The following is a 21,354-nucleotide window of genomic DNA, read 5'->3' on the forward strand; positions in this document are numbered from 1 at the left end:
TTAGTATTATCCAACTGCTTTGTTATAAATATATTATATACATTCAAACATCACATTAAAATATTATTCCATTACACCAGAAGAGATTAAGGCTTTATATTATTTACAGAAACAAGCAAGCACCTTAAAAAAAAAATAAAAGAACAAAACACCAGTCATTGACATTTCCCTTCTAACATTACAAGTTTGATACCTTGAGCTCTTGAATACAGCTATTTGCAATGTGCCCAATGCTAGAACTATTTTAAACATTTATTGTCAGGGTAGGAAACACTTAATAGAAGACTCATCAGTGAGTGCTCCACATGAACAGACGCGAGCATGTGTTGTACTGGGTGCCCTCCCTCTCCTCAGAGGCTTGTGAAGTTGAAGGCTTACGCAGAAACGGTTTGCTCAATTCCACGTAGAGGGTAGAATAATTTTATTTTAAGGGAAACTGAAGACACTTGAGGATTCATGGCCCACTGCTGGAGTGGGATTCTCGAAGTCTGTTCCACATTACATCAATTAGATTTAACATGATAGCAAAGATAGATCTGCAAGTTTATCGATCACTAAGTGCATTGAACAGTGATGATTTTATAGGCTTCCATTACTCTGACACACTGTTTTCATGCAGTGCATTTGGACTCAAACACGAAGTGACAAACTGTTGTCACCATTCTCCCTATAGGTCTTAGGCAACAAGCTATTTCTGAAGTGTTAAATAATGTTGATACAACACATGTTTACTACGCCACCATGTACCAATGGAGTGACTGTCCTGCCTTCTGGCTTGCCCGATAACCTTCTGAGATACAGTGATGAAGTATTTTCTAAGATGTAAGCAGACATGGCTAAATGAAAAGGTGCTCAGTAAGAGTAATCATCTTCATTTCAAGTATTGTTTTAAGAATTAGTTCTTTTCATTACAGTCTGTGTTAGCACTTTTTAGTTTGTGCTTTAGAGTCTGTTATTTCTTTGCAGGTCTTGAATTTGGCTGATGGCTTTTTCTTTTTTTTTTTTTTAAAAAAACCAACATTGGCAACAAGTTAAGGATTGCAGAAGGCTGGCAAAAGTTATTTAATTTTCTGAGCCCATTTCATGTCATCTGCTCTTGGCTTCTGCCCAGTAAGTCCTTGGATAATGTTCTCCAAACACCTCCAGAATCTTATCTTCTCTAGTGGATAGTTCAGCCAACCTAAGTGATTGCAAAGGAAAAAAAGAGTTAGTTTGTCACAGCATCCAAAGTTCAATGTCTTGCAATATTTATTTAAAAACATTCTTTATTTAGACACAAGGTAAATGTAAGGTGGACTACCCTATGGCCATTGCAAAGCTATCAGAAAAGGGACCATCAGGTTGAATGATTTGTGTTAGAAACAAGAAATTTGTATTAGTACCACCTTAGATTTAGTATTGAAATTTAAGCAAACAAACAAAAACACCAACCCAACAATTTCAGCTATTTTCCCCACCAGCAAAGCCAGCTCAGCTTTTCCCTATAGCACAGCAAGAAAGTAAATGCACACAACATGGCTCTGAAGTCTCAAATACATTATCAATGCCACAGTTTATAGAGGAAAAAAAATAAAAATCAAGATTTCTGGTTGGGACCTAAACACCACAGCTAAGGCTCAGCAAAGTAAACAAAGGTGTTTTTTAAATAAAGCCTTCTGCTTCCCAGTCACCAGAAAGGCTGTAACAGGCTGATACGGGACGGGCTTTTACCATTTTATGTAAAAACGCAGTAAGTGCCATCATGTTCTGCACGCAACAGGAGTTCAATGCATCTTTCCTAGCCTACAGATTGAGGGTATTTTGAACGTTTTGTAGAAACGTTGCACCCTACAGACTGTTTGGCTGGAACTCACACAAGATTAAGAGGCCTCATCCTGAATTCAGAAGGGCTTTATATCTCACTTTTGGGCTATTAATTAGTACATTAACTTGATTTTCTGCTACTGTATTTTGATGCCAAGCTAACTACACATAACTGACAGGAGAGTGCAGAGGGGTTTATTACAGTATACAGTAACTTTAGGCTTTGTTTTATTAAATATTGTAGAACTAGGAAAACCAAAGAAAATCAGCGCCAGGAAATGTTATTTCCCTGCAGAAGCTTTCCTACAAGCAGAAAGAGATGGATGTAGAGAGGGTTACACTAGCTATCCCACACTTGCAGTGCTCTCTGTCAGCACATACACTATACCTTACTCCGTGGACATTTCTGGAAAAGGGAACAAAGCGTTACGGAAGCAAAACCAAAGGAGAGGCAGGAATGAAGAAGTCGTCACCACAAAGGAAACATTGATCTAAGCAGCAGCAGTTCATGTCAGAGGGAAGAGCCAAAATGCAGAATAGCACGAGCAATACCGGAACAGGGGAAAGCTGCCGCAGAGCCAGCCCTGCCAGCTCCGAGTACTGTCCCTACAGTCATGTCTTAGACTACGTGTACAGCTATTACGAGGCAGAAATACTAAAAGGGGGAGAACATTCAGGATTTTCACTGCTGAAAATTATCGTATTTCTAGAGGCAGATTGTTCATAATCAGACAGAACACGCACTGTTTTTGGCCACCTTCTGTAGTTGGACATGACCTTTCCCAGCTCTCCTGCAGTCCTGTAGCTCCACTCAGCTTACTCTATGCTGATGCCCTTTAGGAAGCCAGCCCACAAAATTCTCATTGGCACAGCCATCACCCCTCAGGGAATAGACAACTCCTTCCTGGTGTCTAAAACTGGCAGCCAGGGTGAAAACTTTAACGTTGAGAATGCCAGAAAGCACCGTTACCTGACACCTTCCCTGGCAATGACACAGCGGGGACCTTTACGTACAGAGGTCAGCTCTGAAACCCACTACGCTCCTTGGACTTGGCCATCTACTCTCAAGCCAAGTCACTAACAAGTGTATTACAATAGGTAATCCTATTTTACTCAGTAAAGGCCCCCTTTAAATACTGCGTTGCTTGCATATTTCTGTCCTCCTCCTCACTTCTACCCTAGAAGAAAAAGAATCAGGGCTGCAGAAACACTTTGCTCTACTGGAAAATCCAAGTATACAATCTATGGTGCTCTGTTATGTCAGACTAGCGTGGTGTGAAGACTTACAGAAAGCATGGAGTGAGCAGAAGCACGTGCTCTTTTCCTTTTTTATTGAGGAAAAAAAAGCAACTAGCCCAAGACCACTAATAATGGTCAGGCTTAAACTTTCAGGACATAGTAGGACTGACAAAAGCTCTCAGGGTGGCAAAATTTTTGCTATCATCTGTCAAGTCACACTTCTTAATTGTACTGTGTTTTTACAGGACATTCTCACCATGAGAATTGGATTTGTTTCTTGGCAGAGATTTCAAAACCAACATAAACTGTCAAATCTATGACGGAATGAAGAACCACAGTGGTTTATTTCCAGCTGATAAACTTGATAACTTACTAAGGATTGTGCAACACATGATTGCATATACCCGCCTCTACAGTGGGCATAGAGCTGAAGACAGATATAAGAGGAACCTAAAGCCAGTTTTCTGCAAACCTGTCCACTCCTCTGCCCCAAATCAGAATGAATATATGCTGAAAATCCAGAAGCCTTGCTTTAGAAATGAGCATTCCAGGTAGCTGCACTTGCAGACAATATGCTATTTTGAAGGAACAGCAGCTTTAAGACTTTAATGAACAAAATCCATTACTAGCATGAGATTACCAAGGTACCATGCAATCAGATCTCAGTACCACTGACTACCCTGTCAGGCTGAAAGTTATCTTTTAGCCAATCACAGATCTTCCACACACATTTTTTACGCAACAAAGTCAAGTACAGTTTTGCTAAGAGCTTGTGCAGCTAAGAGCACGTCACCATATCATTTTCTCGGTATTTAACAGGCTGTCACTAAATTACATCTTGCCAGGTGAATTGCACTAGACTACTCCAGAGAGCGTGCAGTATGAACCAGATGGCAGTACCAGTTGTAATGCAGAAGTACGTCTCGTGTGGAGACACATGATGGATCCTGTGATGCTTCCGTGGCAGGATAACATGCCAGTCCTGTAGAAATATGACCCAGCGTGGAAGACCAAAATACGTGTGAGACCACTTGTGAATCTGGTTCGTCATGGTTATGAAGATGATAAGGGCAAAGACATAACACTCCCAAGGACATGTTTCATATAATGCCTCTGCAAAACAAGATGTGTATCTTTAAATACCATTTATGAAAAGATAAATTTCTACTAGGAGAACATCCTCATTTTCCAGACAGAGCTGCCTGGTGCTGCAGGAACTAACAAAGGCCTCAACGAAACTGCTTTGGCAGAAGTGTCATGAGAGCCAGTGAGCCACGAGCAATTCCATAATGTCACAAGACAGGCTGGTAAGTGCCAACATCTGACAACTTGCCATAAACAGGAATTTAAACTCTGAGTTTACCATCTATAAAATTAATCCTTTAATTCTTGCACTTATAGTTTGCAAATAAAGTACATCTACACAGAGATAAAGCATTTCTATACACTTTAGAACAAGTTTCCCTATATGCACACAGTTTGATCCTTCTTATAAAACGAATATTTACTGTAACTTCTAATGCTTCCTTGCAAGACTCTTCAGCCACAGATTCTCTGTGTTTGATCCTTCTTATAAAACAAATATTTACTGTAACTTCTAATGTTTCTTTGCAAGACTCTTCAGCCACAGATTCTCTGTTGAGCTACAGAATCCACCTATCCCACCTTATAGTTGCCCCACCTTCAAGGAAAACAAAGCTTCCCTCCCACCTCCCAGGAGCATCATGTTTCCAACACCTATTACTTGTTATCTCACATTCATTGATCTCTTCTAGCTTCACACAGACAAATGTTCTTTAAATATCAACAAAAATGCTAATTCCAAACAAGTCAGAAGTAGCAGCTTACCTGGGGAAAATGAAACAAATTTGTATGCCATGTTTGCCAATGGGACTAACGTCATAAAGCAGTTGTCTCCATTGGTCTCTATAAAATCATGTCTGGTAATTGCTGTGGGGTCAATATGATGTTCTCTAAAAGGTCTGATGAAAGCCTGAAAAAAAGAAATGGATAAACGTGATAGCTCAATAATGATCTTAGAAAGAAAAAAAACATAAAAAGCCCAAGAATCTTCTCTAGAAGAAATCATTCCTGAATGCACAATTCCGGAGGAGACTGCAAATCTTATAAACATGATACCTCAATAAAGATCTTAGAAAGAAAAAGAACATAAAAAGCCCAAGAATCTTCTCTAGGAGAAGAAATCATTCCTGAATACACAATTCCAGAGGAGACAGTGCAAATCTGATAGGTAGGACTGGGACAGTAGGATAAACGTGATAGCTCAATAATGATCTTAGAAAGAAAAAAAACATAAAAAGCCCAAGAATCTTCTCTAGAAGAAATCATTCCTGAATGCACAATTCCGGAGGAGACTGCAAATCTGATAGGTAGGACTGGGACAGTAAAACAAGAAAATTTATTTGCCTTTAACACATTCTTCACATACAGCCTATGCAAATGTGTTCTGATTAGTCTGAACCCCTGTTTATTTGGTGCATGGTCTCCTGCAGTGCCCCTTTTTTTTTTTTTTACACTATGGTCCAAAAATACAGGGATTCAAGAACTACAAAGCCTATTGAAGGTAAACAAAAGTAAGCCAAAACCCAACAGTCTTAATTTTGCTGTTCTAGTTCACATATTTCTGGATAATTACAAGGAATATCCAATAAATTATTTTTTTTTTAAATAGAGATTCTTCTAATATTTCACTCTGAGAAGTAATTGTAGCTATGAAGAAGTTAATTTTTAAAAACAGATTATTGCTTATTATAGAAGTCAGAACACCTTCCACTAAGCATCTGGCATTTGCAGCAGCAGATGCATTACACATCTCAAGTCTAAATCTTCAGTCATCATCATTCTAATACTACTACGTTTACAATAGGGGCCAGTAGCACAGAGAACTGGAAAGATTTCTTACTGGAGCCTCTTTGTGTTTTACAAGACAGCTTTTAGGGCATTTAGCTACAGGAACAATTCACCCTCTCTCTGTGTTCATTGGATTTTTGGAAGATCTACACCAGTCTAGCCAGGTTTCTGCGCTTGTGCTGTCACAGGCCATTCCCAGAGTACCTTGGGACAGCCTGTGAACACTGGTATTGCACAACTGTGTGTAAACCTTAAAAAAGTGATTAAAATGGAACAGTGTCACCTTGCACATGTCACCTGGGCCAAGTGTAAACATGGCACTTTACCAGCAATATCCTGTGCCATTTAGTGGAGGAGGGTTCTGGGGGCGGTTACATTACTGCAAGAAAGGTGCAGCTTATATACACTGTCCAACACAGCTGGGAATACTGGAAGTGCTTCAGAAAGTATTTCATAACTTTTTCAAGCTTAAGGATAAGAATCTCAAACCTTTCCAACTATGGGTAGCTCCACAGATCCCCAGGTATCTGCTCCCCAGTGAAATAATCCTGATAGAAAGTCAGCCGTAATAACTCCTGCAACTTGAATGAAGAGAGAAGCAGTTAGATATACACAAGCATTTTTACTGACATATTCACTTTTTATACTTGTTTTACAAGGTTACTTGTTTATCTACCCCTAACTTTGAGTCAATCTCATGTAGTTGTAAACACCTATCTCAATAAGTGTAAGGTGAGGCAACTAGGAGTAAGAGGTTAACAAGAAGCCATTTGGATGGTTACAATCTTCATTAAATCTATAGACTTTGTGTTTAATCCATCTTCTACAGAAGAGCTTGACAAATCTTCACAATTGCCAATATGGAAAATACTAAGAAGTTAGACCTGAGTCCCTTAGATCTGCCTACTCTCCTCTTCAGTAGTGTTTGAGGGATCCCTTGGCTATGAAATAGCTGTTAAAGCCACCCCAATGGATAACACTTCTGCAGACCCTTCCTCTTCTCCCTTGGTTCCTTATGTCTGTAAGCAAGAAGCACTGAACTCCCATGAGCACAGATAAGCACTAATTAACAAGCCACTCCTGGATATGGCAATACTATTTACAAAATAAGATGGAACATCAAACAACTATAAAGCTATGGCATCAGCACAGCTACGGGCAAGTCCCAGAAACTGTGCTAAGGATTCTCCGTAAGGGACACCATACACTTGGGATATTTGCATACTGGGTTAGATACACCCTTTCATAAAGGCTGTTGCAACACGTGTAGAGATTTTTCTAGCTGCCAAGCACAATAACTTTAAAACTGCAGTCAAAGAAAGATGATTTTCAGTTCTTGCATGTGAAGTCCTATTTCTGTGTTCGTGTTTTGGATAATCTACCTATCCAAGTTTCTGGGTAATCCTGACATTTAAAAGTAAGGAAACAAGAGATGTGATTTGATCAAAACAGCCTCATATTTTGCAGTTAGTCACAGATCTGTCAGCCAGCATTTAACAGACACCTATCATTCTTCATCTCCAGAAGTCACTCTACTCCCAGGTTCCCAATTCCCAATCCCTTTAGCAACGAAGTCTCCAACGCAGTTTGCGTTGCTCTCCTGCACAAGCTCTGCTGGACTCTTCATGCTTTTGAGGAAGAAAATTCCAAGAAGATTGCAGAAGCAGCTCCCTTGTTTTCAAAGGGGAAGTGAGGGAATACAACATACAGCATGGCAATATGGATACAGCAACACAGCAAAGAATGAGATACTGCCTTGGGACCTCTACCTTGAGGGTTTAGGATGGTCAGATCCTGCCCTTTAAAGAACAGAGACATCAAGAGGTACCAGTCTGAGCTCTAAGCAGATTTCAGGAGAGATTAATCAGGTCTGGATGGAGTCTAAATTTGATGAGGAATGAACCAGAATGAGAATTGGGCTCCTTTTTCATTACAGTGCCACCCGTTCAGGTTAATATAAATAACAGAAAGATCTTCCTGTTTGGTGATTCTGAGATGAACCCAGGCATGTGGCGATTCTCTGCAGAGCCAGAGTTCCAGCTCTGAAAGGGGAAGGCAGTGCATGCCTCTTGCCAGTGGGTCTGGTTAAAAGAATTCAGCAGGAGCACAGCCCAGATTTCAAAATAGCTCCCGCATACTGGGCAAATACCACATACCTAGGAACTGATAGTGTCTGGTCTCAGTACGAATCCTTCAATCATATTTTTTGCCCTGCCTGCCTCACCAACTCCTCTTCAGCTGTCTGTGAAGGAAGAACAATTCCTGGCTTCCTCCTCCCCTAGCCAGCATTTGTTTCTCTATGTGTCTGAAGACTTTCTTCAAGCACAGCTTCTCATTTATAATATTGAGGCTTTTTTGCAATGGGCAGGTACCCCTCTCCCTGCTAAGAAGTTAGGCAAGACAATTCCAACTCACTTGTAATCCAAGCCAAAAGTTCTAATTGTTGGTACACTGGTTCATCTTGCTTTGGCTCCAAGGCATCTTGTTACTCCTCCCTCTCTCACAGAAACTCAAAGCAATCCGAGATATGCCGGGAAACAAAACACTGGATGTGCATCTTTCCCTGTAAATCACACCACTTTTATTTACCCTGGTCACAATCTGGACTTTGCCTGATTCTCCTACTCCCATCAGGACACCTAGGTCAGCTGCCTTAAGGGTCCAGTTTAATGAAGTTCTTGTAACATTAACAGAATTGCTAAAGAGTAGCTATTTTTTTAAAACATGAAAGAGGACTAGATTGTTCTGTAACTGCTGAGCAAATGCTCTTCATCTTCGGGCACAGCAGTTACCCACCGTGCCTGCAGCACAGCAGATCTCAGATACACCCCTCCTCACGGTTACCTTTTGCTTAGCTGATCCCCCACCTCTGCAGTCCTTTCCCTCGCCTGTCATTTTCAAAAGGGAGAAGAAATAAAAATCAGGATTAGTGTGGCACCTACCATCCCCAAAAGGCTTTCTTTTTGTATTATAATCAATCCCCACTGCTGGATCTATTATCAAGTTGGCCCAAACTCTTCAATACAGCAGGAGACAATTCGTCCTTTATGCGTCACCTTATTGCCATGAAGACAGCTCATTTTTTCTAAGCAGTAAATTCTGTACACTTGTTTGTTTCAGACCACACACGTAAGCTACAGTGAGATGGGGTGGAGCACAATGGCTCTCAGCTCTGCACCTAGCAGCTGAAAGAGCAAAACAGCCTGGATTCAGGGGAATATATCCAAACACTTCGCTTTGCAACAACTAAAATACCATTCTTGCTGAGGTAATCACCCTATTAACCCAGGTCGCCTCCAGCACACCGCATTATCAGTGCTTGAAAGAACAGCAGGAAGAACAACAAAAACAGAGGCAAAATACTGGCAGTTTAATAGATATTTCGCTTGTTACTTTGATGTCAGCTGGTGGAAAGCTAAGAGGAAAGAATGGAGGGTGCCTGAAGGAGTGCATTATACTAAAGCAGTCTGAAAAAAAAATAAATCTAACTACCAGAAACTGTATTTGAGCCGTATTACAGAAGCGCTTACTCACTCTCCAGCAGTTGTGTGTGATGGGCTGTAATAAGAGAACAAGAGCTGTACCAAGGGTTACGCATGACTAATGTCCTAACACTTCGTTTGCATCCTGTCTCCAGGCTCAGAAGGCGCCTCAGACCACAATGAATCGAACTCAATGTTCTCATACTTCTAGCATTGTCTTTAGTCAAAATGGGAAAACCAAGGCACAGGTGTTCAGCCTCTTCTCTAAGGCAGTATAAGACCTTGATGCTCTGCCATGAAGGTTGGGAGGGCAAGATAAGATTGACAGCCCTGAACATGAATTAAGAGTTAATCATGAAGTCAGAAAAAGCAATATATATATATATATCCACTGTGGATATATATATATCTCCACTGTGGATATAAAAACTGTAGACAGTGGATTCACACATTCATTAGAAGCAAGATCAGTAAAGCATTAGAGAATTACTGCTCTGTGCACATTAGTTTTACTCCAGGCTGCTGAGCAGTGGGATGGAGGATCAGCCCATCAAGGGCTTGTATCTGAGGAGGAGGTGAGCACTCAGAAAACACAGGAGGAGGGGAAGAAGTCACTACAGTTAAGCAGTGAGCTGCAGAACTTGCACAGAACACCAGCATTTCCTTGTTTTGGAAGCAGACTGCTGAATCAGGAGAAAATAAAAAGGCCTAGCATCCAGGGAGACCAAAGGTATACAAATGAACTTCAACCAGTAGCAGCTGTTTTACACTAAGTGAACACATCACTGACACACATTTGCTCGAGCAGCTGTTCTTTTCCAGCCACCCTGCACTTGTGATCCTTCACAGAGGCACAGCAGCACCCTGGGACACCCCGAGTGCCTCTCCCCTGAGTCAGGGGACACACCAGAGCATTGACCGATGGCCCTCCAACAGCCACGTCACCTGCCAGGAGGTGGGTCACAGGGCTGGAAACACAACTGGTCCAAACATGTAATCAACACAAGATTTGGCTTTGCTCCCACTTGTGTTCCCTTCAGAAACCAGGTAATACATAAGGCTTTGTGTCACAGAAAAGCCCCCACTCCTCTTCCTTGATTAAGTACCAAATTGAGAGATTACAATTTGCACCCTTAAGGAAGGCCTTCTCTTCTGAGCCCTTCACACCCCGCTTCCTGCAGCCTGGCTGCAGCCTGGCGCGGGCGGAAGGAAGCCAAACGAGAGAGGGACATTTGAGGTTCAAGGTGTTACAGAGATAAAACTGTTTTGCATGTTTGCAGCATGAAGTTGTACTTCACTGCAGTTTTACAGAGCCTGGCTTGGCACAGATGTAATTCTCAAATTGTAACCCAGAAGTCTTATAGTATAAAGTTTCATATTTACTGTAAAAATTCAGTTAGAGTCTCTGGAGAGGAAAAAAAGAGCATGTTATTAAATAACTTGATGCTATTGTGTAACATTATTGAGAAGTACAGTCATTTTTAATCAGTCGCTGTAGGAACTAGTTGAATGTTACAGCACTAAAGGGTCAGGGGAGTGGCTAACTCCACAACAGAAAGTTTTTTGTTTTCTAAAAATGAATACACTAAAGGAACAGTTGTTTGCTGCTTATAAAAATAAAATGCCTTAGTCACCTGCATTCCGTGTTTAGTGGTTTTCAGTGCAGAGAAGGTAGGGGTTTGATACTATGGCAAGTTATGAGGGTAAGAAAATAATCCCTGAGCATTTCAACAAGTGCGAAGTGTAGCAGCTTAAAAGCAGAAAGGAAGAGTTGATCATTCTGGCTATTTAAAGCTGAGCAAGTCAGAACTGGACCTAGCAGTGCAAGTAAGCAGAGAACAGAGCTGAATTGGGAAATAAAAGATGGGCCTGGGTACTATACATATAGATAGCAGTTACATTACATTATCACTGAGTTTTAAATAAGCAGTGTCTATAACACATGCACACCAATGATGCAAAATGTCTGTTTTAAGTCACACAAGCTTATTTTGCAAGACTGGCTCTTGTATAGCAGATCTCTCTCCTCCTTGCCCCATACTCCAGTCACTCCCCGTTACAGGAAAGCCTTATAATCCACTGGCTCCCAGCGATGCCACCGGAGGACAGGGCACACCTCTCACTGCCACACACCCCAGTGCCAGCCCCAGGGCAGAAATCACAGGGCAGCCCGTCACACTGCCAGAAGCCATAAGGAAAAGGAGATTCCCAGAAATCAGGGTACCCTCTGCCCTGGAGTTGAACAGCAGCAGATCTTAAAGCAAATACTCATCTACCAAAAGCTTGTCTTGGCTAAGAATCACCACCCGATAAACTTAATGATAGGAACTACCAAATTTTATTTTCATGTCTTTAATCTTAGTTTATTAGCACACAGCAAGCTATTTATTTCTGCTATTTCACCAGCTGATGGAGTGCTTGTAAACCACCTGCCACATTTAAATGAAAAAATCCTGACAGCTTTACCCAGACCTCAGCTTCTTAAACAAGACATACCATTGCACGTACTTCTTTTCCCCGAAAATGCCTTTACTAGAAAAAGCAATTAAACCATCCCAGAAGAAAGTGATTAAGGAAACAGAGAACAATGGATACTAAATGAAAACCAAGTTTTTCCCCCATTAAAAAAAAAGAAAAAAAATCCATTAATTTCATTTGTATGACTAACTAATTCTCTAGCTCCATATATTTACCACACCCACAGGAATGAAGTGGGGTGAGCACTGGGCAGTGCTGTGCGTGCAGGCTGGCACCCAGAGGAGCCCCAATACCTGAACATTTTCCTGGAGTGGGACACAAGCTGCCATAATGCTGGTTCTGTTCATGGCCTGTCACCAAAGCAGATCACCATCACTATTCACTATAACTCCATGAGGGCAACACTCCAGCATGTGCCAGTGTTCTGAAGTGCCAGAGGCACTATTCCGAGTCAATCAGGGCCACTGAGACCTACACTTCTGAAACCCTCGAGCCAAGGTCCCCTGCAACTTTAAGAGAGTCCCCAACAATGCAGCAGGCACACAGAGCTTGCTTTGTCCCGCTGCTGACCTCCAGAGCGACAGCACGTCCACTGTGCACACAACTGGGGATGCACAGACGTGGACACGCCACCATCGTCCCTCCAATGCCAGAGCAAGTGGTCTCAGCCACCTTTCACTCGCCAGGGCACAGCCTCCATCCACCCTGCCCGAGATCAGCTGCCTGAGGAGCTCATCCCCTCCCCAAGCTACATGAAGAACAGAAAACCAGCATCAACATCACCTGCCAAACAGCAGTTGCCCTCCATAATTCCACTGTCAAGACCAACAGCCTGCAGGATCATAGAATGGTTAGAGTTGGAAAGGACCTTAAAGAGCATTGAGTTCCAACCCCCCTGCCACACACAGGGACACCTCCCACCAGACCAGGTTACTCAATCCTGACCCTTTGGCCCTGAAAAGGCCTGGAGCTCCTAAATTAGTATACACCCCTACTACAAAACAGATGAAGAGGAGATTTAATACATATTGTGTTAGTGCAACACAGTTGTATTTGTGCAATACAAAGAGCAACAAAGTGTAGACTCAAAGTTTTGCCTGTTTAATTGCAACTTGCGAAGTCTCCATCTTTCAGAGAGGATACAGTTTAGGATGGAAAACACAAAGTTGCCTACAGCTGCCAGCTAACTGATAGTTACCTCAAGTGGGGTGAGACAGCAGGTGACAAAGATTTGGCTTATTTGGACAACACTGAAGTAAAGGATAATTTTCTGCTGTAATTTCAAGGACCTTTTAAATAAAAATTTCAGGCAGAGAACTCCTTTTAACGTATAAAGTAAATCTGAAGTAAAGTGACACCGTTACAGTTCTGTCTCTCGACGCAAGGCAGCAGGACTTTGAGGCAGCAGATCCCCCTGCACAACACAACAGTCCATTCCATAACGCCTCGGTGGTCCCCAAGGGTGCTCTCTCTCCAGTGTGTGCCAAAGCTTCCACAGGCCTTACACGCTCACCCCCTGGCTCTGCAGCACAGCCCACCAGGCACAGCCCTGCAGAGCTGCTCGGGATTCAAACAACAGGGTCTGGGGCCTTGATCAGAACAAGTTTCTATTTTGAAAGTGGACTAAGCGACTTCTTTCTGGGTGCTCCCTCTGGCTAACCCACATATCTGCAATAAGGAAACACATACCTCACATGTGTTTTTTTTTTTTAAAAAAAATTAATTCCCCACCTCTCAAGTCAGCAGTGATTAATTGTGTCTTGCGTTGTGTCACAAGATGTTTCTAAAGATATCTGTGCTGCATGGGGCAGTTCTGACGAATATAAACAGGTTACAACACATACTTATCTACTTTTTTAAAGACTGCAATAAACAGTATCTATTAAGAATAAACATGGCTGCAGATAAAAGGTACATGTCAGAGACAAGTCAATCAATTTGGAAAAAAAGACTTTAAAACCCTACAAAAAGCCATGAGGGGGCAGGGAAAAATGAAAACCAGAATCCATGGTGCCAAATGTTTTATCTAGATGCTATTAATATATGCTATACATACACAACTCAACATATAGTGAATAGTAGGCTGGACACCACAAACTCGGGTGAAGGTGTAAGAGCTTTCAAGCCTGATCTGACGTGTTTTGGTGAGGCTTCTCTGCTTATCACACAAGTAATACCTACAGCAGCCTCCTCCCCAGCACTGCTGAGCCTCTACTGCAGCAGCAGAGACAGCTCTAGCACCACAGCACTGCTGGGTGGTGTCCCCCTGCAGTGGGACCATCAGCTGCAGCTGAAGAAATGGGTTATTAAACCTCCATCACACCCAGCCCTCCTAACCAACACTGCCCCAGAGTTAACCGTGTGTGTGTGCAAATAAAATACCAGATTCAAATGCTGAAAGTCAGCTTGCACAAAGAGGAAACAAAATTTTCATAGCTCCTCAGCTGCTGAAGATATTCAGAATAGGGCAGGATTAGATGCAAGACAGAAACAACAATGAAATAAGTCAATCCTCTGCCCATTCTCTCTTTTTCCCTTCTTTTTTTGCACAGTGAGCAGGATTAGATGCAAGAGAGAAACAACAATGAAATAAATCAATCCTCTGCCCACTCTCTTTTTCCCTTCTTTTTTTGCACAGTGGGGAGGGGAAGGGAATTCTCTCCTCTCTGCTAAACCAGCCTGGAAGACAAGAGACCCATATGCCTCTTCCTTTCCGGCAAGATCACCTTGAGTCAGCAGAACATGACCCAGTTCAAAAGCTATTCTGAAACAACGCCATAAAGTTGTTGGCTGAGGGTTCCTCCCTCTCTCCCAGCAGGCAGGGGTAGGTGACCCAGCGGAGCGAATGACAGCCCGCCACGTGGGCTCCCTTCTCAGCACACTGCTGCTCACATCACACAAGGAAGTAACCGCTTTCGGACTGCCAGTAAGAGGAGGATCAGATCTTTTTTGTCCCAAGAATCTCTAGATTAAGATATTTACAGTATTATCTATGTTACAATTGCATGTGCCTTTAAAGGAATGAAAAAAAGAAGATGTAACACAGCCTTTAATTATAGATATTAGATTTAAGCTAGGTGAAATGATGCAGGAGGTTCAAACTACTCCCTATTGCTTAAGAGAAAATGCATATTTACATAAGAGTACACAGAGGGTCCCAACAATGCACCTTAACGAACAGTTCTGTGCCCCGGATCCAGCCCACTGGATCCCTGATCACTTTCAGATTTCCAAAGACCTAATGTGAACCTGATCTACAGCTATGTCTTTATTGGCAGAATGTTTGTTTTGTGATCTCAACTCAAAGGTCAATATTCCAATCTAAGCTTCAGGAAAGCTCTCAACGGAAACATCAGATGACTTCTGTGACTCAACATTCCCTATCTCACCCATTGTACTACATGAGATATTTAGGAATCGGGACATTTATAGAGATGAGTTCCATAAAACTTAATCCTCACTATGAATTATAGACATAATTCACACTTTACCTGGAGAAATAACATACTGAAGGAAAACAGCAAAACAAGATAGCATGCAGCAGTTATTATTTTATTGCACTCATTTCTGTATATCCTATCAGTTATTTCCACACTACTTTATTTACACAGAATCCAGATTCTGCTACTTTAATCATTCACTACAACTTAAATACTATTATCAGTGAATTAGCCGCTTTATCAGTTAAACTGGTAACCAGGATATCAGAGAACTCAAGCTTTTATCAATATTAACTTTGAGATGAAAGCTGGTTGCAAACAAATTGCACTACAGGTTAATCATCATTACTGATTCTCTTGTCTACCTCTGTCTCCATCGTTACGGAGCAGTTCTCATGCCATGTTCTTCTCCATCCCTCCCAGCACCTCCACCTCACCAGCTGAGAGTGGTGGCAAGACTAAAGTAGGCCAAGTGAGCTGGTATGATTCACAGTGGGAAGACACCGCTCTCCTTTAGCCCTAACAAAAAGCCAATAACCTTTAAACAGACATCAGGAATTACCACTTCTCAGTTTTGACAAAAATTCACAGCATCTATAACGTATCACTGTTTCAATCTGCTTTTGTGTTTGGTTTGCTTTTTTAAATTATTAGTGATATACAACAGTGACTATGAACAAGTACCATTCTCTTCTAAAACATACAACACCTCACACAGGTGTTTACAGAAAAGATACTTTTACAATAAAGCTCGGAAGGTGAACACCTGTAGGGAGCTTATATGGTGTAATAATGAATGATACCATTTGTTCTCCTTTCAGTTAGCAAGGCAATTCATACCAAAATTAGTAGACATTCATACACACTCAACACAAGAGGTTATTACATTCAATAGGCATCCCAATACAGCAGAAGACTGGGGAAATGCTTAGTTACTGTCTCTTCCCTCCCTCACCCCATATTAGAAGTTTACCTGAAAGTTATGAAAGGTGGGCACTGCAGAGCTGATTCTGCTGATTTCTACATTTAATTCTCTCTCCTTATTCCATGCCCCCTCCCATGGGTACACGACCATACAGCTACCAGTGACACTTGCTGCCCAGGTAATGCCAACAGACTGAGTCAGCCACAGATGCCCACCTGGTCCAGCTCAGCCTGCTCAACCACCCTCTCTTCTGCTTCTTCTCAAGAAAGTTTCTGTGTGACGGCATTTCAATACTGTTCTAATAACACAAAGCTCATGTAAACACTGATACATTTTGCTCTGAGCATTAAGCAACATGTTGCTGTACAATAAGTTGTACACAGGTTTAGGCTTTGAATGATGTAATGGATGTTGTGGAGTCTTTTCACACCAAGCTTATTTCAAGACAAGTTTTTCCTTCCGCTAATTCCATGCAATTCCTGATTCTATCAGTAAAGCTGTACAGCATCAAACTAGAATCCTTTACTACTTCTTCCTCTCCTTCACTGAAATCACCAGCTCACACTGCACCTAGGCCAGCTCGCTCTGTACTGCCAAGAACCAGCCAACTTAAGCACCTCTACACGTCCAAGGCAAAGATATGAGACCGACCTTGTTTGCCTACGCTTCCAATCGAACAACGTAACAAGAGAACAAGAATCACATTTATTACCAGAAGAAAGCTGCAACTTTTCTTACATCACTGGGAAAAAACTCATCATCCAGCATAAAGGCTTAACTTCACATCCTGACATGGAAGCATAATAGTCCAAAATACTCATTTTTGGTTATCAGTCCCCAGAAATTAAACTAGTTTGATGCCTGCAACAATTTTCTAAGATTGCTCTTGGGCTTTTGCTTTCTGAAGAGTTCTTGTAAGTATTTTTGTCAATCAATGTATTTTGTTTCCAACCCTGACAGCTATTTGCCTTCTCAATAGTCCTTACACTTGCAATGACTACATAAGAACATCAAACAGCTACGTTAAAAACTTCACCTTTGAGGTACTGAGAAGCCACTGAAATGAAAGACAGAAAGCAGGAACAATTTTTGCAGACAGTCTCGGTTTCAGAGGCACCACAAATGCACACCCACAAATGTCCCTCTCCCTTTCCACTAGTAAGTCAAACTAAAAGATCACACGTTTGTTTCCAGCATTACAACAGACAGTCTTGCCTTGTTCACGCCAGCGAACAGTTTCCTACTTACATATCCCAACAATAATAGAGGGCGTGTGTTCCAGTCGCAAGTAGAAGAGAAGATTGTAAAAATTGAAACAGATCAGAGAGAAGCATAAGATGACAGAGATCCATTCTTGTAGTCTCTTTCCTGTTGGAAAAAGAGGAAAAAAGCATGTTTTACTTTTATCTGAGAGGACATTTTGAAGCCTGAAATAATACAGACAGACTATTCTACTGCCTGGATGACTCACTGCATTTTTTTGACAAGGAACTGAAACAAACTTATTTTTCCATGGGAGGTGTGCATATTTTGTTAAATGACATTCCTCTTCCCCGAGCTACTACTAACCCTGTCCCTCTGCCCTTGCCCAAATAACAGGGACAAATCAGACATCATCTCACATTGTCCTACTTTCCTTTTCCCTGCGGTTGCTGGCAAAACGTTCCTCCACATCACATCTTTTTTCAAATTTGCATTTCATTCAATATTCAGTGCTGCTGGTGTGGCTGAATCTGGGAACAAATTTCTGCCCTCAGACGCCCTGTAGTTAAATCACCTTATGATCCATAATATTTAAAACCTCAGAGCTTGTACATAAAGCTGTGGTACTAAAAGGAAAAAGCATCATCCTGTATCTTGGTGAATTGCTTTCCTACCATCGCAAGTATACTTCTTCAGCTTGCTTACTGAGCTCCTGCACTCTCATCTTTGTGACCTCTCTGCCATTAGGAGATGCCAAGAGACAGAAAAAGTGAAGAGAAGGAAATACATAAATTCTCTCTTGTACCTCGCTGTACTACTTTGTACCTCTCTAAAAAACTCATTTATTGCCTATAAAAAGAGAACAGACAGATCAGAATATGGTAACACTTGATTAGCGGCAGAAAATCTGCCTGGTAATCACTGCTAGGCCCTCACAAGGCACTGACATTGAGAGCAAGGGAACGCTCAACGCAAGGCCCATATGGATTAAAGCATCAGAAACAGATTTTTAATGCCTAAATCCAAGAGGGCGATCTGAGCTGCCACCTTGGCCCAGAAGGGCCCTGGCAGTAGTTAGCTCTTTGCATGCTCAGGAGCAGCCAGGCCAGGCTTCATCTATTTTAGGAGGCCAGTCAGCACAGCTGTCTCATGCCCACGGCTTCCCAGCACAGGTAGCCCTGCAGCCAGTTCCCCTCTCACGGACTTTGCACCACTGGAGTTGGAGGCAATGCACCGTGCGGGGGAACAGCCAGCAGTGACTGCCCACGAGGTGCACATCCTCGCTCAGAGGCACACTCCCATGTCTGGCACGGGTTCAGGAGAGGAGCTTCTTTGCTACTGATCCTCTGAGCTGATCTACTGTCTGGTCAAATTTCTCCTCCTAAACACTGAATCAAGTCCTTCTACTCAGCTGTACCATGCAACGAAAAGGAAACTAGAAACATCAAAGGAGGATCAGTATTATCTCCAACGTCCCTATAATGAAACGTTTTAAAGAAACGTGAACAAAGACTTCTGCAGTTCAGAGTTTTGTTCTGGAAAGACCATGAGTATATAAATTAACATCCTCTGCAGCAGCAGACAAGAAAAATCACAAAATTAAATTAAGACAAGAACAAGCATATTTCAAGACAGCATCAGGTCACAATGTGGGAGATTCTATAAAGAGATCCCTGGAGTAATGAAAATAAGAGTTAATTAACACTCACTTCCTGCATAAGAAAACCACGCCCTGATTAGAGGAGCTAAGTGGGTAGATCCTCACGGAACAATTAGCTGACTGCGGGGAAACACTCTGCTCCTTACTAGCAAGTCCCTTGAGCTCAGTCTCTGCAAACACCACCGAGCTCTGAACACGGGGATCCCAAGACGACTGTCCAGAGGCATCAGAGTCCAGAAACATGGCCCCAGCTCTGGATGGACTGGGAAGGCAAATCAGTCAAAGGAGCAGGGTCAGCACCAATAACTTGTGTTTTAAAACTTAAAAGTATGTCCCACGTGAAGGAATAAGGTGCCAAAACCACACAGCACATGCTTAAAGAATCTGTGGAAATACTCCAGAGTCACATTGACTCTGCACTATTACATGCAATCTCTGTTCTTCAGAATTCAGTAGTTCAACATCACATGTTTCCACTGTAACAGGTATTCTGACGTTGTTTGTGTAAGTTATTTAAATAATATCAGGAAAAAATTGCACACGTAATACATTATGACAGCTCACTGCCAATAAATATCGTTATACATACACTACTTCACAGACTTCCCAGGAACTTCCGTCTACAGCTAAAGATAAGGGTAGCACGTTGTCTGGGGAGGAATATCCTTTCCTTATGAGCAAGAGCACAGTGCAATAGTACAGTTAGCGATTGCTGTTCTGTAAAGCACAGGAACCAGTCCCCACCTGGATCAGAACTGCACATCTATCTACACCAGCTGAAAGACATCACACACCACCTTCTCTCAAGGCAAGAAAGAGGCGACCAATACAAGCTGAAATGGGCAGACTTGCCCTGAACAGTCTAGAAAATTGACAAACTGATGAAGCCGATATTTTCTTATCATACTTGCCTCTGTGCAAGCAAGGACACCTGCTTTTCCAGTAATTGCCTTGAATGTGCAAGCGAAGCTGTTCAGCTGACCTGCTGGAAACTGCAAGATGCTGAAAACATGTCTTCCCTTCCTAACCCTTCACCTGCAGATGAATCCCCTGGCAAGAACACCCAGCATTGCTCACACTGTGAGCTAAAAACAAATATTATCTTATTATAAGGAGTTTGCAGTTATTTCCATAACAGAAGCAAATAACTGCAGTCACTTTTTTGAGCTCTGGCAAAGAGCAAGCTTCAGGAAGACAAAGCCACAACAAAAATCCAAACATCCCTCCACCCCTTTCTGAGGTACCAGGACTGGGTCGCTGAATAAATGTTCTGAAGCCAAAGCATCTGTTGCTACCTTGCTTAGAACCAAATTTCTACATCTGGACAGAAAGGTTATCTTTTTAGTTGATTGCTATTAAAGAGAAGAGGGCTGTGGGCAGGTTCTAGTTTGAAACCCTCCCCCCCAGCAGCCAGAGCGTGGGTCCACAGTTGAGACACCAACTCCAGCCCCATTTTAAGCCCTCCAGCACCTTTTAAGCTGACCACCTCACCTGAGAACGCTCTCCTAACCTCTCAGAAGTTTGCTTTGAGAGTGTAGTGCCATGTACCTTCATCAGGTCTCAGTGTGTAAGTGAGAAGTGTCAAACGCAGGGGAGGACTGAGCCCACCATCGCCGGGGACCGCACAGAAGAGCGTCTCCCCCACGGCACACAGCGAGGGGCAGCCATCGGCCCGACAAACCCTCTCGAGGACACCGGCAGCAGGGCCCTCGATGGCACCGGGAAGGCAGCGGGCCGCCCTGTCGTGCGTGGGCCCGTTCCTTAGACCCGCTTTCACTCGCCACGCTGCCCAGGCCGAGGTGCGGGCGGGCAGCAGGCGGAGCGGGGACCACCGGCATGCGGCATCCCCCGCCACAGCCCTGGGGTCACCTCACCCCACAGGGCCCAACCCCGGCAGGGCCCGGGCCGGCATCCTCCGCTCCCCCGGGGCGTCCTGAAGCCGCGCCGGGAGGGGCCGCGCTGCCTCAGGCCGGCCGTTGGGGCAGGGGGGAGCCTGGGCCCGGGGGGAGCCTGGGCCCGGGGGGAGCCGGGGCCCGGGGGGAGCCGGGGCCCGGGGGGAGCCGGGGCCCGAGGGGAGCCGGGGCCCGAGGGGAACCGGGCCGCCCCCTGAGGGGAGCCGGGCCGCCCCCTGAGGGGAGCACTCACCCACCCACCCTCCCGCCCAGCCCCGCGGGGCGCTGCCCGCCGCCGCCCTCACCTGGGGAGTAGAGCTCGGCCAGCTCCCGGGCCCCGGCGTGCTGCGCTCCCCACCGC

At 43.3% G+C, this 21,354-nt stretch overlaps 2 protein-coding genes across 2 annotated transcripts in view; one reads left to right on the plus strand and one right to left on the minus strand.

Annotated features, from left to right (window-relative positions):
- Positions 1–21,348, minus strand: TMEM189 (transmembrane protein 189). Its single transcript, XM_014943758.1, has 6 exons — positions 21,299–21,348; positions 17,487–17,606; positions 6,403–6,494; positions 4,891–5,035; positions 3,943–4,155; positions 1–1,180 (listed from the first exon to the last, which is right to left on the minus strand). Exons 4-6 carry the CDS (start codon positions 4,943–4,945, stop codon positions 1,059–1,061), a joined length of 390 nt encoding a protein of 129 aa, XP_014799244.1. The 5' UTR covers positions 4,946–5,035; positions 6,403–6,494; positions 17,487–17,606; positions 21,299–21,348; the 3' UTR covers positions 1–1,058.
- LOC106889011 (basic proline-rich protein-like) overlaps positions 20,938–21,354 on the plus strand; it is a 5,618-nt gene continuing 5,201 nt past the window's right edge. The window contains exon 1 of the mRNA XM_014943655.1: positions 20,938–21,069. Within this exon, the coding sequence (XP_014799141.1) occupies positions 20,938–21,069 (132 nt within the window). The remainder of the gene's footprint in view (positions 21,070–21,354) is intronic.

The sequence above is a fragment of the Calidris pugnax genome, unplaced genomic scaffold (genome assembly GCF_001431845.1).
Source record: "Calidris pugnax isolate Ruff unplaced genomic scaffold, ASM143184v1 scaffold118, whole genome shotgun sequence".
NCBI classification, from domain to species: Eukaryota; Metazoa; Chordata; class Aves; order Charadriiformes; family Scolopacidae; genus Calidris; species Calidris pugnax.

Excerpts from the sequence above, each read along its gene's own strand:
- TMEM189 (XM_014943758.1), bottom strand. The coding sequence starts at position 4,945 with ATGACGTTAGTCCCATTGGCAAACATGGCATACAAATTTGTTTCATTT. Across the intron at positions 4,156-4,890 it reads ATTTGTTTCATTTTCCCCAG|AGGCATTATATGAAACATGT; the intron begins GTAAGCTGCTAC and ends CTTGTTTTGCAG. Across the intron at positions 1,181-3,942 it reads GTACTTCTGCATTACAACTG|GTTGGCTGAACTATCCACTA; the intron begins GTACTGCCATCT and ends GCAATCACTTAG.